At 42.3% G+C, this 16,503-nt stretch overlaps 1 protein-coding gene across 9 annotated transcripts in view; it reads right to left on the bottom strand.

Moving 5' to 3' along the window:
* Ehmt1 (euchromatic histone lysine methyltransferase 1) overlaps nucleotides 1–16,503 on the bottom strand; it is a 123,973-nt gene that overhangs the window by 43,565 nt on the left and 63,905 nt on the right. For all 9 annotated transcript variants that reach the window (XM_052181775.1, XM_052181779.1, XM_052181774.1 and 6 more), the window contains exons 7-10: nucleotides 13,592–13,669; nucleotides 11,449–11,569; nucleotides 7,842–7,979; nucleotides 3,413–3,558 (exon numbers count right to left, since the gene is read on the bottom strand). In XM_052181775.1, coding sequence (XP_052037735.1) covers nucleotides 3,413–3,558; nucleotides 7,842–7,979; nucleotides 11,449–11,569; nucleotides 13,592–13,669 — 483 coding nt within the window. The remainder of the gene's footprint in view (nucleotides 1–3,412; nucleotides 3,559–7,841; nucleotides 7,980–11,448; nucleotides 11,570–13,591; nucleotides 13,670–16,503) is intronic.

Below are 16,503 nucleotides of genomic sequence, written 5' to 3' on the forward strand. Positions count from 1 at the left end.
ACAACTCAACAACAACAACAACAACAACAACAACATTAATAACCAGACCTCAAATCAGTGATTCTGGTCTTCCAAATAAATACTATATGGAAGCTTAAAGAGAATTTACCCAACCACTAGCGAAGTAAGGGGAAGGCTATCTGAGCTTTAATAACACAAACAATCAAACTTACCAAATATTGAGATATAACAGTTAGGAACAATATTGCAAAGGGAACAGTAGTTAACTTCAAAGTCTGAGGAAAAACCAAGTTAGTGTCTTAAAGACTGCTAGATACTGCCTTGCCTCTAAGATGAATACAACTAGGCAATCAAGTAGGTAAGATTATTCTGACCAACAATCGACAATCTATGGGAAAAGGACAGCAACATTTTGAAACCTCCAATGTATAATCAATGTAGACATCAGGTTGTAGCAGCTGCTAACATCAGTGAAAAGTATCAATCTTGTGCTCAGCCTAGACACAGACTTCCCCACAGTCTTACAAAGAAATTGGGCTGATCTGGCCTTTGCAATTCTGTCCAAGAAATTCAAAGAGATCTGCTGAACTACAACTGAGGTGAAGGAACCAGACAATGAGAATTTCCAAATCCAAACAGCCTCGGAAGCAACTGTTTCTTAGACTTGTCAATTCTACCAGAGGTTGCCTGAAATGGTATGGTTACGGAATCCAGGTTTAATTTTATAAAAAAACAATTTATAATAAGTATCATACACAGAAAAACATGTTTCCAATAATGTTGTAGAAATGGGGAAGGAGACAATGAGAAGGAAATCATACCACCCAGATTACAGTACAGAAGCCAAAGCACAAAACCCTGTTCTGAAGGGAAGAAGTTATAGCTATGCACTTTGCCTTTCCAATATGAAGCATATTTCAAAAACACTACACCACTCTAGCAGATAAGGGAACACTCACTCATCCCAAACAATTCCAACCACTGATGGCAGAAGAAACCAATAGAAAAAACAAACAAAATTGAACTTGAAATAAAGTAATGAGCAGTCACTCAATCAATCAGGAGTTAAAACCTACAAGCCAAAACCCAGATAAGGAAGGACAGAAGTGGCCATGGAAACCCTACCACTCTTGCCTTGTAGCATGTCCTCCTTGCCAAGGTTAAATCATATAGGTTGGTTTTTGTTGTTGTTGTTGTTGTTTGGGGTGGGGAGGGTGTGTGAGACAGGGTTTCTCTGTGTAATAGCCCTGGCTGCCTGAACTTACTTTGTAGACCAGGTTAGCCTTTAATTCAGAGATCTACCTGCCTCTGCCTCCCAATTGCTAGAACTAAAGGTTTGTGCCACCAGACCCTGCAAAAATCTACACATCTTCAGATTTAGTTTTCAAGTAACAAACACTACGGGAATGACTTAAACAACATAAGAACATATCAGCTAAATTCAGCATCTGGGATCCATTTCCCTGTAGGTCAGAGGCATGAGGAACTAGAGAAATAAAAGAGAAAAGACTCAAGATCTAAGAAAGGGGCTAGAAAGATGGCTAAATAATTAAGAGAAATGGCTGCTCTCCCAGAGGACAGACTGAATTCTCAGCACCCACATTCACAACTATCTTTAATTCCAATCACAGGGACCTGACACCAGTTTCTGGCATTTATGAGCACCAGGAACATGGGGCACACAGGCAAAATACCTGTACACACAAAATAAACAAATTGAAAAAAATCTTTGAATACAAAGATGCCATAAACACTAGAAACAAGTGAATTCTGTTTAGTCCAATGAAGAGAAAGAAAAAAAAAATGTTAAAAGCTAGCAAGCCTGGGCTGGAGAAGTGGCTCAGTGGTTAAGAGCACCGACTGCTCTTCCAGAGGTCCTGAGTTCAATTCCCAGCAACCACATGGTGGCTCACAACCTTCTGTAATGAGATCTTTCTGGTGTGTCTGAAGAGAGCAATGGTGAATACATAAATTAAAAATTAAAAAACAAAAACAAAAACAAAGCCAACAAGCCTGAGACAGAGATATATAGACATTAAATTTAGAGAAAATAAACTCTGAAATTTAAACAAAATTTCACTAGATCTTCCCTAACATCTAAGAGAACTGGGGATTTTCAAAATGTGGTTCCTGGACCAGAGTATGTATAGTAGAAATTAAAGCTTTGAGAAAAGCAGCAAAACACCAATTCAACTGGAGCAAGAGCTGGCTATATTAACATGTGCTGGGAGTAAGAGCGGGGCAAGGCTAGCCCACAGCCAGCTGCCTAGCACCGGTCGGAGGCACACTAGGCTCCCACTAACTGCCTGTCTGGTACTGTGGGCAGCTCAGGATGAGCCTCTGGATCCAGCTCTATTCCTACCTTTTCCTGGACTGGACAGGCGACCTGGTTTCTCTGCCTTCACCTGTGAAACACAAGGAAACTACAGGGCCAGCTACAGAGTCCATGGCCGCATCCTGCAACTGCAAATATGCTGTGCTGCTGCTACTGCCACGTCTCATTTGCCTCGAAAATGAACAGTTTACAACTCAATGCGTTATTTAGTGAAAAAAGTTTCAACCATCAAATGGTCCAGAATCCTTACTGGAGTGGCAGTCATAGGACTCAAGAGGGAGCAGACAAAACCAAAACAGCAGGTCCTGGCCCAGGCCTTCCCCCAGAGAGCAGAGTAATCCAAAGGCCGTGCTGCAGCACCAACACCTCTCTCGCTGTAACAGCAACAAGTTTGCTGCCCGCTGAGCCTCCCACCCTGCTCTGCTTTGTTCATTAGCAGCCAAGTAGCAAGCTAAGCCAAAGGGAAAAATCTTGCCAAAACCAGAGAAATTCTTTGAAAAAGCATTGTCTCTGCACTCTGCCTGCTTGCCTTCTTCCAATCCAGAAGGAATAAGGGTGAAGGGGCCATCAATCCTCCCAGGTCTACGTCAGACACAGCAAGAGACGTGGAGTAATCATAGCTCAAAGGTAGTAGGGCATCCTAGGCAGAGCCTCTCTCAGCCAGGGACACACTGACAACTCTCCATTTATTCACTTCTCAGTAAACAGAACACAATGGTAAAACCCTTGGTCAAAGCATGATTTGAAGCATGCCACTTTCATGCAACTACAGTTTGTACACCATCTTCCTTTTTCAAAAGGATTTCACTTTTATTTATGAGAAAGGAGTGCAACATATAAGAATGATATACCCAGAGAGGCCAAAAAAGGGCAAATGGATCCCAGGAGGTTGTGAGCAATTTGATGAGGATGCTGGGAACTGAACTTGGGTCCTCTATAAGAGTAGCATGTGCTGTTTACCACTGAGCCATCTCTCCAGCCCCATCTTCCTTGGTTTGTTTGCTTGTTTGTTTTTTAATGCAATATTGTATAGGTTCCCAGTTATCTGACAGAAAACACTGAGATTCAAGTATGACAGTTCTTGTTGCCATTTCAAGGAAAAATGAACATGCTTACTTCGTGATCCACGCTCTCAGTGGCCATGCACTGGTTGTTGGCCAGGGTGCTGATCTCTCGGCTCTTGGGGGTTTCCATTCGGCAGCTGCAGAGAGGCACTTCCTGGAGGCCATCCGTCTCCAGCACATCCGGACCATTGGCCAGCCCTAAGTCACACAGACACATCAGCTCAAGCAACCCTGACCTACAAAGGGTTGTCCAGAGAACAATCAATTACAGTCTTTACAGTGATCTTACATACACTGAAATTACACATCAGCACTGCTCAGTGACAAATGTTCACACTCTTTTAACACCCTACATGGGAAGTGAAGCAATAGGCTATATCTCACCCACAAACACACCAGCTACCAAATCCACCAAATGCCTCATTCACTCACATCTCTATATCCATGTCATAGGTCAGGCCGAAAGTCTATCAGCAATCCCTAAGTCCAGTTTTCAAGCAAGAAAAGATTTCACTACATATTGAGACATTATTTCCCTCATCAAGTTCTAAATTACACCCATAAAAAGAAATTCCAGGTAGAAGGCTTTAATAATGCTTTAAACGTTACCTAGGACATTATTCACCAGCCAAAGAATCCATACAATAGGCTGAAGAAGGAAAACAAAGGACCAGTGAGATGGCTTGGGGAGGAAGGGTGCTTGTGGTCAAGTCTAAATACCCAAGTTCAATCCCCAGGACCTACATGGTAGAAGAGAAGCAAGAGCTAAAGTTGTCTTTTAACCTCCACACATGCATGCCCTGGCCCACCTGCCTACACATGACAGATGACAGACAGACAACCAAAAATGTTCATAATAACATAGAGCCTAACACCACAGTGAAAAACAAAAGCCCTAAGACTGGAGGAAACCCTATGCCCTGCAAAGCTAAGCACACCCCTCCTAAAAAGAACATGCAAAAAGGATTCTGGGATCTGATTAGTAGCTTCCAGGACTGCTATTTCCAAAAGACATTGGAGAAGACCATGTTCTCTTTCTTGTTAACAGCAGAGATAAAAGATGAACTGTGTTTGAAATAGTACTGCAGCTCCTAAAAATAATTAACTAATATTCGCACCTAAAAACAAACTAAGACCCTACAAAACAGTGCAGGCCTTTAACCCAACGGACATGGGAGACCTCTTTTGTGTGCTCGGCCGCCCTGAACTACTTACTTATCAAGGTCCAATCCGTCCATGTTGCATCTGTTAATACCCTGTCTCAAGTATTAAGTAATTAAATAGTTTAATTTAATTAAAGAATATTACAATAATTCTCATTGAGACCACACCCAAAGAACCCTGAACACCTCAAGCTAGCTCATTTCATGAAATCTAATTTTGAGCTATTTCTTCTGGTTACAGAAAAATGTTAACTTCAAACCACTCAGAACTAGCTTTGTGATTTATCAAGGGACTCATCAACATAACAGAACAAACTGTAACCAAATTATTTTTCTGCTGAACACAAGCCTTCCATGAGCCCCCCCCCCCCTCCACCACATACACACACTGACCCCTGAACTCCTTCTGGTTTGAACTGCTTGACTGACACAGCACTCAAACTCTCCAAATACACACAATGCCTCAGGTGGTCTCTGCCAATGCTGTGCTCAACCCAGCTCCACCTTTACCCCAGGAAGCCATCCATTGTTTACCTCTGGTCTCTTGATAATGTGTTATGGGTCTTAGCTAGTCTAGTCCCCACAAAGGACTAATAAACTATGGGTAGGACTGAAAGTGCAGCTCAGTTGGTGTCATGTCTATCTAGCATGCACCCAGTCCTGTGTTGGATCCTCAGCACTAAAGACAATGGGTATCACCAAACATGCCTATAATCTCAGCACTCAGGAGGCAGAAACATCAGAAATCCCAGGCCAATCTTACAACACACAGGGAAGTCAAGGCTAGGCTAAATAAAACTCTGTCTCAAAGACAACAAATTTCTGTGGAAAGGGGGAACTGATTCCAAACAAATCTATCTGCCTGATTTCCCACACACATCAAAAGATCAAAAACTTAAACCAGAATCACTGAAAGTATGAAATGGGCTTGTACACACACACACACACACACACACACACAAGTGCTCAAGCAAATATCCTACTGCCACACCTCAGTCTGAAGAGGCTGAGGTGAGACAGAGAGAGCACACACTCCTGGGCAGCACTGTCAGAACATTCGCATCTGCATAGACAGATGGGTGTGCTTCAAGCTCTACAACTGAAGAACTACTGAGAGATCAAAAGAAGAAACGGCCACAACCTTCCTGTGTGCACACAGTCAGAACGTGGAGTTGTATGAGGAGATTTCTGAGTGCTTGTGAAAAACACCAAGAAACCACTCGAAGAGACCGTTGTGACCTCTACTTCTTCAAAAAATACAGAACTGCTCTTGGAATATGCTGTTTTGTACCCCTCTCAGGTAGAGAGAGAAGTTTACTTCAGATTATTCATGACAACTGACTATTGTTATTTTCTATATGCCTCTATGGAGCATGTGGCTTCCCTGTTACAAATGGCCTGTCCGCCCATGTGTGGCTTACCCTTGTGATTGTACACTTATGTGATGCCTCTCAACCCTCAGAGTATAAACTGTTTGATGCTCTGAATAATGTTGGCTACTGGATGAGACTCTGGTCCGCCTCACTGATCGCCTCCATTCTCCTACACCCCACTACCTCGAGAGGAGTAAACACTCACACTCTCATCTGAGCTTGGGACCCGATCACCCACACTGTCAGTGTCCTGTCTTTACCCAAACTCAAGCCCTCTGCCTGTGACCTTCAGCACACCTACAAGCAAAGGTAGTGGGAAAAGACAAGGCAAAACAGTAACCTATGACCTCAACACAAATATTCACTTAGGTCCTCAGCTCAAGCCCAGGCCCTCTTCAACTAAAACTGGACTGACCATCTGAATGCACAGAGCAGCCTTGGCAGATTCCCAGGATACTGTTCTCCCACTGCCCCCCTTCAGGCCCCATACTTTAAACTGAAGGCAAGTAGGCAATGATGCTTTTCATCAAGGTGTTGATTCTCTAAGTCAAAAGCATATTTGTTGTACACAAACCAACCACTGACTGATGAATCAGTGTTGATCAATCACAGGTAGGTCTACAAAATGCCACAGAACCCAAGGGAACAACTTCACAACACCACCCCACCCCACCCCACCCATGCCTGCCTGTCTGCCTGCCTGCCTGTCTCAGGAACCTGGACACAACCATTCTAGCTGTGTTCCCATCTTAAGTCTTTAAAGTTGTATTTATTACCTTTGACCTTCACTTGTATTCAGAGATGAACAGCACATCTCTACATAAAGGGCCCCTAAATCTCATCACAATGTAATGATTGTGATTGTAATTAATGCATATACAACAGGCAGGATTCTGCTAACAGTAATGGGGTCGATTTGATAAAACATTATTTCCTGATTAAAATTAAATTTCTAATCATCCAAATCTAGAATTTTACAATACTTAAAATATAGTTTTATTTAACTTAGGAGATACAAGTTACCTACAGCGGAGCTTTATGAAATTTGAAAAGGTTTGTGTTCTACTTGTGAGAATAAAAGAAAAATCAAAAACATAAACAAAAACAAAAACAAAAAAAGTCACTTTTTGAACAAACCCAAAATTCACGTGAGAGGCAAAAGATGTGGTTTAACTACATTACTAAATTACAAAAGCAAATCACAGTTTCCTAAGCATTTAAAATCTTAAAAGCTGGGTGTCTGTCCTTCATCATTAAATCCCTACAGTAAACACAACCATGATTTAAAAATCTGAACAGAGTGCAAACAGCTGTGGAGTCTTACAGTTTCCCTTAAAATTCTGTTTCATAAAGATGTTAAAATATCATTGATTGGTTAGTTTTCATTGCCTGAAGGTTTTTAAGAGGTTTAAAGGAAGGGGAACAGGCAGGAAAAAATGAGAGCAAGCCCCAATAATCCAGGCAAAATGGCAGACACTACTGCACCAGTGGCTGGAAGCTCTACTCCACTGCGAACACATCAGAACAAGGTGGGCTCAAGAGAAGCTACAACCAACCAGCGCTAAAATCCAACATCACTTACAGGCACTCTGCACAAAATATGCACCCATTACATCCAGAGAAGGGTGGCATCTTTTTGTCAAGGATCCTGCACACAAAGTGTGTCTGATCACAATTAGAAACACACTGTAAAACACAATTAGAGCACCCTAAATATTGCAAAAGGCTTCTGCTGCTTCGTTCTTAGAGGACTCTCACAATTTTTTTCTCCCACATGAGCAGTTAATGACCTGGCAAACGATCCACACCGTGTCTATTTCAGTCACCTTTAAATAATGAGTGCTTTGTCAAAGTGTCCATTATTATCCACCAGGAGGCATCAGGCTAACATGGAGAGCTAGGCCAGTAAGCAAGCAAGATGGTATAGTCACACTCCAACACCAACCTTCATTTTCTGTCTGGGAAGACAGAATCCCTCTGACACGGAGATCCAGGGAATCCAGGGAAACTTCCATATACCCAACGCTGTCTCCCAGAGCTGCCTGCTCCACGCTTCCTGGAGATGACTTACAAGCCTCGGAACCTATACACAGAATGGACATATCATGAAAATCTGCCCAATAGTATATTCACAACATTCCAGGAAGACTGGAGAGATGGCTCCATAGGTAACAGTGCTTGTAGCCAAGTCCAACAGCCTGAGTTCAATCTATAGAACCCACACGATAAAGAGAATCTACTCCCATAAGCTTTCCTCTAACCTACTTATAACACCCACACAATAAAAATAGTTTTAAAAACCAAAAATAAAACACAAGAACAAACATTCTAATTTAGAGGCCAGTTCTCAGAAAAATAATTAATTCTAATGAACGCTGATGAATTTAAATACCTAGGCCTCTTCAGTTTCTATTATCAAATATATAATTCCCCCTGTATACCCAGTTTCACAAGAAAGAGGCTGACCAGAAAAATCAAAGAAGCCAGTATTATGCCTCAAGTTTCTAATAGCACTTGGAAGAAAAAGGCCGGCATGGGTAAACAATACATTGTAAGGTACTCTGGGCTACAGAGTAAGATTTCCCCTACCTCCACCCAAAATCCAACTGTGCACATATTATGTTCTTTTTCTCAAGTACAAAAAATTTAGATTTATTTAATGATTTTATGCTTATCAGTGTTTGGCCTTTGTCTATGTATACATCCCACATGTACATCTGATGCCTTCTGAGGTCCGAAGAGGTTAGCAGGTCCCATAGGACTGAAGTTATGGACAGTTGTGAGCCAGCATATAAGTACTGGGAATTAAATTCTGGTCCTTTTAAAGAGCATCAATGGTTTTAACTGCTTGGCCACCCCTTCAGCTCCAATTAATACAACTTATGTCCATATGTGCTAAAAAAAAAAACTGGTAAAATAAACAAGAAAATAAATAAAAATGCGGTAATTGAACCCGGCCTGGCAGCACACGCCTTTAATCCCAGGCCTTGGGAAGGCAGTAACAGCTTGATCACCCTCCGAAGGACAGACGCTTAGTGAGACCACATCTCAAAAGTGATACATTTCTGTAAATTGTTTGAAAGCTTAAAACAGAACAGAGAATTTTAATTTTCAAGTCTGAAAATGACGAAGCCCTCAGACGATGAAGTCCCTGGCACGGAGCTGCCTGCCACATCCAGTCACTAAAGCACAGAGACACTCACAGGTCAACACGGATGGTCCACAAGGCCTAAGTCCAAAACTAACTGTAGATCGCTGAGTAAAAAGACTTGTGTAGGCTCGCCTTTGGGGACAAGGAAGAGCACAAAACACCTATACAAAACACAGCCTTTCCAATTATAAAGAAATGTCATGTGGAACCCTAAAAAGTGTGTTTATAGTACATGCTACATAACACTGAATCTTCTAAATTTCAGTATGCAGTATTATAACCAGAAATAAATGAATCATTAATATGGAGGTATGGTACCAATCTATTTTATTTCAAACTGTATTCTGTACCAAGATCTTACACAAAAAATTTCAAAAACATAGACTTAAATTTTTAAACATTTTACATAAAGCAATAAAATTCATTATTTCCAGTAAATATCTAAGTATGCAATGTCTACTTTCAAAGTACCCTTTAGTATTGGACATTTGTCAAAGCCAACAGTAATTTTCTGATCTCAAGGGCAGCCAGAGGTGAGAAGAAAGGGCAGCATGAATGAACGGGCATATGAGGTGCTGAGGGAGGCACAAACCCCAGAAGTCGCGATGGTCTTTCCCGTGTCACACGGCTGTCTCATAGGGACTAAGTAGCCCACACACTTTCTTTTCTGTCCGAAGAAGCTAAACAAACGACTAAGCAGAGCTGTCTGTGCAGCATGAAGATAACAAGCAAACAAGGAAATGGAGCAGAGTAGAAAACTCAGAAGAAGTGCCACCCACACACCATTGAGGACTAAAATTCCAAACAAATAAATAAGGTAAGAATTTGCTTTGGGGGCTGAAGAGGTAGCTCACACTCATCTGGGACCCCTCTTCTGACCTCCTGGGTCATGTATACGATGCACATATGCATATACACATACATATACAGGCAAACACTCATACATATGAATTAAAATAAGTAAATCTTTAAAAAAAGTAGTAGGCTTTTTTTGATCCACTGATAGACTGCATACCCACAGAAGAAGCCAACACACTTCTCACACATGCAAATGCTGACTCAGTGCACACTCACTGTGTGAATGTTGAAAGCATGAGAAGAAAATATGAACTTCACACTGGTCACCTGGTCTACTCAAAGATTTCTTAGGACAAAAAAAGCATGAACCATTAAAGAAAACTACTCATAAATTTGACTTCAATGAAAAATTTTACTAGCTGTTCTTATATAAATATACTATTAAGAAATGCAAAAACAAGCCACAGACTAGGTAGAAAACATGTAAAATAGTCGTCATCTGATTAAATAAAATTCTACCTAGAACATTTAAAGAGCACTTCCAACTCAGTGAGAAGGGAATGAAAGACACTTCAGAAAGGAAAATACACACAAAATATGATGCTCCATCTTATCACCAATCTGGAAAGAACACACTGAGGACCACTGCACACCCACTGGACGCACGGAGGTTTAAAGATGAACCCCATCAAGCAGTGGCAGGGACAGAGGGAATCCACAGCCCAGGTACTGTGATGGATGATGTACAATGAGACCCATAGTTCAGCCAAGTTCAGTCGTCTCCCAAAGACCCGACACACTGTATGTGACGACTGAGCTATGTGAGCCAGAGATGTGAAAATACTGTGCAGTCAACAAGCAGAGTTCACCCACAAGAAATAACTGACAAGTAACAGCATCCCACACGGTTGGTGCACTTCTCAGAAGGGAACAAAACGAATTGCTGTGAACATACACAACAGGAAGGGGCTCAAGTGATTATCTCACAGGAGCCAGAGCAGGAAAAACGATGTTCCTATTGAGTGATTCCGTTCACACAGAAATCTGTAACTACTAGCCTATCAGGAGCACAGAGCATCAAGGGAGGGCAGCAAGGCAGGGACGGCTTCTAGAGAGTGAGTACAATGATGACCTGATCCTGGAGAGAGTTCTATACTATGATTTAGTGGATATTAAACATTCTGTGTGCCGGGAACAACTCAACAAAGCTATACAATGAACTTGGCATTAACCCTTTGTCTCTCTGATCTTCCTGAACTCACCTTAACAAACTATTACTAAGGCCTATGGATGAAGTACAAATGCCTCAGACCACAGAGGCATTCAGGGACCACAGACTTCCTACCCCCACATGGTACGGGGCAAGTCTTACCCAGGAAAAAAGGCACTACTCCAGGGGACAGGCTTTCCAAGTTGGCTTCCTGCTCAGTAATGAACCAGAATCACCTAGGTGACTGAGGATCACCTACCTGAGGATCACTTACGTGTCTCTAAACAAGTCATTTAGAACACTTTATAGGAGACCCTCTTTTCAAGTGAAACGCTTCACACAAGCCAGCCCCAGCCGGCATCCTGCCGACACTCCCCGCTCCACGGTGCTCACCAAGCACGCTGCCTGGCTTCTTTCTACTTCTCCGCCTCCTTTTCCGAGCAGGTTTGATCCAGGGGCTGTCAGTCTTCCCTCTCCTCTTGAGAAATTTCTTCTTGATACTGGATTCAGAGCTCTGGAGGACCAAAGGGTAAGCATGTCAGAGGCAAGGCAGGGGAGCTCCGGAGAGCAAAAAGAACTAATTTTATTGCCTCTAGAATCAAATACTTGATTCTTCCTCTAAAAGATCCACTTCACTTTTGCACATGCGTCTAGGTTACATTCTAAAGGTACCTATGTTGTTTCTAAGCATCGCTGTAAGGCCAGTAAGCCTAGTAAGCCCGGTCCTTTTAGAAGCAACAAAACAAGAAAACTAATTTAGAATGCATTAGTTTTGAGTTTGGCACAATGGGAAAAAATAAATAAATTAAAATTTCTCCTCAGGACTAAGTAAGCTCAGTATGTAATTTACTTTTCACTCCACATATCCACTTATCTCACTCAGGAAGGAACAATGTTCAACATTCCCTAGACTCACACAGGTGCATACTACATGCAGAACAAGAAAGAGATAATCAATTTATAGCAACACAAGAGATGGCATGTCTTACCTATGTTGAAGGATAGAAAGGACCCCTATCACAAATCATAACTGTCCTACAGCACCAATTCTAGTGCAAAGAGACGCTGGGAAGAGGTCACACGAAGAAAGCACATGGGTCTCTCAACCCTACTTCCCAAGGACATATCCAGACTCTGGGAACATTATGTTGACACATAGGCAGAGTCACATGACACAGCATGTCAAGTCATCCCAATATACTTGCTTGAGTGTGGGTCTGTGTCAGTCACCCCAGCAAAATGGTGATGAGAAGTAACTCCACAACACACACTTCTGTTGTCGGGATTCCTCCCTACAAGCAACCCCAAACCCTCACTTTATCCTGTTTTCACATAGAAATACTTGTGAAATTTTTCACCAAGTTTTCCACTGTCTGGATCACACTACGAACCCCAGGAAATGTTTCCTCACTGTACTGGCTGGCTTGTGTGTCAATTTGACACAAGGTAGCGTCACCACAGAGAAAGGAGCCTCCCTTGAGGAAGTGCCTCCATGAGATCCAGCTGTGGGGCATTTTCTCAATTAGTGATCAAGGGCAGAGGGCAAATTGTGGGTGGTGCCATCCCTGGCTGGTGGTCCTGGGTTCTATAAGAAAGCAAGGGGAGCAAGCCAGGGGAAGCAAGCCAGTAAGTTAACATCCCTCCATGGCCTCTGCATCAGCTCCTGCTTCCTGACCTGCTTGAGTTCCAGTCCTGACTTCCTTTGGTAATGAACAGCAATGTGGAAGTGTAAGCTCAATAAACCCTTTCCTCCCCAACTTGCTTCTTTGTCATGTTTGTGCAGGAATACAAACCCTGACTAAGACACTCAGCAAACCCAAAGATCCTGTATATGTCCTCCTCTCCTACACCAAAGAAGCCTGACACCAGGGGAGACTTGCTCCCTCCTTCAGTTCCTGGTCCAATACTTTATCCCACACACAGAACTTCTTCCTCAAGCGAGCAAGTTTCTTGTCTTCTCTACTCAGTATTCACATATGGGTTATTCCCAAGACTCCATTCCAGCAATTTCCCTATTTCTAACACGCCCAGCTCCTATGAATCTCAGGTTCTACCTGCCAGGAAAAAAAAAGACAGCTCAAATCCAGCAGTTCGTCTCAACAGCAATGCAGCACAACACACTGCTGGTATGAAAATCCAAACTGTAGCTGGGCAGTGCTGGTGCACGCCTTTAATCCCAGCACTTGGGAGGCAAAGGTAGGTAGATTTCTGAGTTTGAGGCCAGCCTGGTCTACAGAGTGAATTCCAGGACAGCCAGAGCTACACAGAGAAACCCTGTCTTGAAAAACTAAAAAAAAAAAAAAAAAAAAAAAAAGCAGACCTACCCCCTTCCTTCCCTCAGAGCCTGGCCTGCTGCTGATCCCACCAAGCACATCAGCACAGATGCTCTACCTGCCCCTGTGCTACACCGCTACACAACCTCCTTCACCACTCTTCCTTCAGGCCAGACCCTGTGACCGCAGCATACACAAGAGGTGCCACCAGTGCTCTCAGCTGCAGATCTGAATTATGTAAACATAAGAAAATGTGAGGTTACCAGGTCAGATTCATCTCCACCATCTTCATCTTCCCCTGTGTCAGGAGACTCCTGTTCCTCTTCTGAATCTCCATCCATCTGATCAAGCCAAATAAAAACAAAAACCAATTAGGTCTTGTAATAGAAAGCAGATGGATCCAAAACAAATGTTAAAAAACACTGGCAGACATACATACTGTCTGACCCCAAGGTGTCCAGATGGCCCTGGCCAGGGAATTTCCAAGTACACAACAAGATACCAGAGTTTCTGCTAACACTCCCTACTAAGATACTCTATCCCAAATGGACTCACTCTGATGACTCAAATGAATTAACTAATTAACTGCACCTTGGAGGTTACTCTGCATGCAAGACATGCCAGATATCTGTAAAAAGTAGTAACACACACACACACACACACACACACACACACACACACGGGGGGGGGGGGGGGGGGGTAAAGAGCTATAAAATAATATATAACCAAACCTAGTGCACTCACCCAAGAATAGTCTAGTCCCAAAGCCATCACTGCTATACTGCCTGACCACTTCCAGCTACACTGAGCCTATTCCTAAACCTGTTTCCCTACACGATATACTTCAATAAATTTATTCTCTGGTGTGCTGTAGTCTGACTCTGTAGGATCTACTCCAGATAATTTACTTCTCTCTGATGTTCCCAGCTCAACAGAACCTGTAGGGTTCACAGTCAAGCTGCACCCCAAACAAGCCAACATGAAGTCCAATGAGGAAAAATATGGCATTCCTGAGCCAAATGGTGCCCCTCTCCATGATAACGCACTAGCATTCTATGCCCCTCGTCTTGTTCATTCTCAATACTCAATACAAGGAGTATGATGACTCCTACATTCCCTCACACAATTCCCACAACTGTTTTTCATCTCAATAGCCCATTAACTTCAGAATTCGAAGCATTACAGAAAGTTCTCATTAGACTTTGAGGAACTGTTCTGAGCTTAGAGATAAACCTAGAACAATGCAGTTTTTATTTGCATAAATAAGGAGGTCTCTTGCTAACCTAATTTAGCACATTTCTGCTGTTCTCTTACACCACATTATTGTTAAATGTGTCACCTACCCTATGTACTCTGGAGATGCCAAGAATTACCCTGCCTCTGCCTCCCGGTGCTAGGATTAAAAGCAAGTGGCACCACACCACACTAGTCTTCTAGTTAACACTTAAAAAGCATGCCTAAGCAGCGGGGCAGTGGTGGCGCACGCTTTTAAACCCAGCACTTGGGAGGCAGAGGCAGGTGGATTTCTGAGTTCGAGGCCAGCCTGGTCTACAGAGTGAGTTCTTGGACAGCCAGGGATACACAGAGAAACCCTGTCTCGAAAAAAAAACAAAAACAAAACAAAAAAAAAAAAACAACAAAAAAAACAACAACAAAAAAAAAAGCCTAAGCATTTATAAATATGCTAGTGTTTACTGCAATTTTACATGGAAACAAGATATGTCTATGTCTTGATCACATGAAAGTTTAGTTCAGTGGCTATAATAGTTTTCTAGGGTTTTCCAAGATTTTAAGGTAGATTTTTATGTTCTCTCCTCTCGTTTTAAATATTAAATTTTCTTTCTGGCTTTTTTCTTATAGCATCAGTCAAAGTTATTCTCCTTGTGTTAAAGCTAAAAGCAGCAAACTCACCCTTATTTTATGACTGATAATCAAAATGCTTTCAACTTTCATCATTAAATATAACCTTCATTGTAGGACTCTGGTACTTTTTTAGTTTTATTTAATTTTAAGTTTTCTTCTAATTCATTAGGCGGTTATTTTGTTTAAGGTGAGTTAAACAAACATTAAGTTAAACGTGACTGAGCAATGAAACTACCAATTAGAAAAGGGATGCACAGATAGGGATGGATCACTTCTAAAGCACTGCTTGGCCATTGCACATATGACACACGTAAAGAAAACACAAGTTGAAATCCCAAGGAAAAGGGAGAGAAAAAAAGTACTAGTTGGATGTTGGGCAGTGGTGGCACTCGACTCGATTCCTAGCACTCAGGTGGCAGAGGCAGGAGGATCTCTATGAGTTTGAGACCAGCCTGGTTTACAGGAGTTCCAGAACAGCCAAGGCTGCACAGAGAAACCCTTTCATCACCACCTCTCCTTCGCTGCCAAAAAACAAAATAACAAGAACAAAAACACCAATAACAACAAAAGAGCACTAGTGGGCAAAGAGTAAACCAGAAGTAAGGAACCAAATGTGCCGCAACAAAAAGTCATGTTCAGTGGGCAGAGGAAGCTGTCTTCCTTAGAATAATGGCAGGACACTTTGGAGTTTCAAAAGCCCACACTAGGCCCAGACTTCTTTCTTCCTACGACCAGGTATGGATCCAGATATAGAACTCTCAGCTACCTCTCCAGCACCAGTGACACCATGCTCCCTACCATGATAGTGGGCTAACCCCTCTGAAAGCCTAAGTAAGCCCCAACTAAATGTTTGCTTTACTAAGAGTTGCCAGAATCCTAATATATCTTCCCAGCAACAGAATAGTGACTAAGAGAGTATACAAATGGGAAACAAACATAGAAATCTTCAAGCTTCTAGAAATCAGGAAAATGTGCATTAAAACTATAATGTTCTAGCACTATGTACTCACTGAATGGACAGTGGAAAGACTTGTAAACCAGCACAATGGACAGGATGGGCAGAAGCAGCTGGCAGAGCTATGCATCCTCTTCATACCAGCATAGCAGTGTCTGTGGATTAACAGGCACAGTGACCTACTCCCAGTTTGCACCAGGAACGACCTGTGCATAGGCTATTGGTGGGACTGTCACATCAAACAGCCTTAGATACAGTGCCCATAGCGACATCTAAATAGGGATAAAATCCCCAAAAGAAACATAGTATCATGGTGGTTCTCAAGCAGAGCATCCCAGGATCCCTATATTCTCTTAA

This window comes from Apodemus sylvaticus, chromosome 5, assembly GCF_947179515.1.
Source record: "Apodemus sylvaticus chromosome 5, mApoSyl1.1, whole genome shotgun sequence".
In the NCBI taxonomy this organism is placed as follows: domain Eukaryota; kingdom Metazoa; phylum Chordata; class Mammalia; order Rodentia; family Muridae; genus Apodemus; species Apodemus sylvaticus.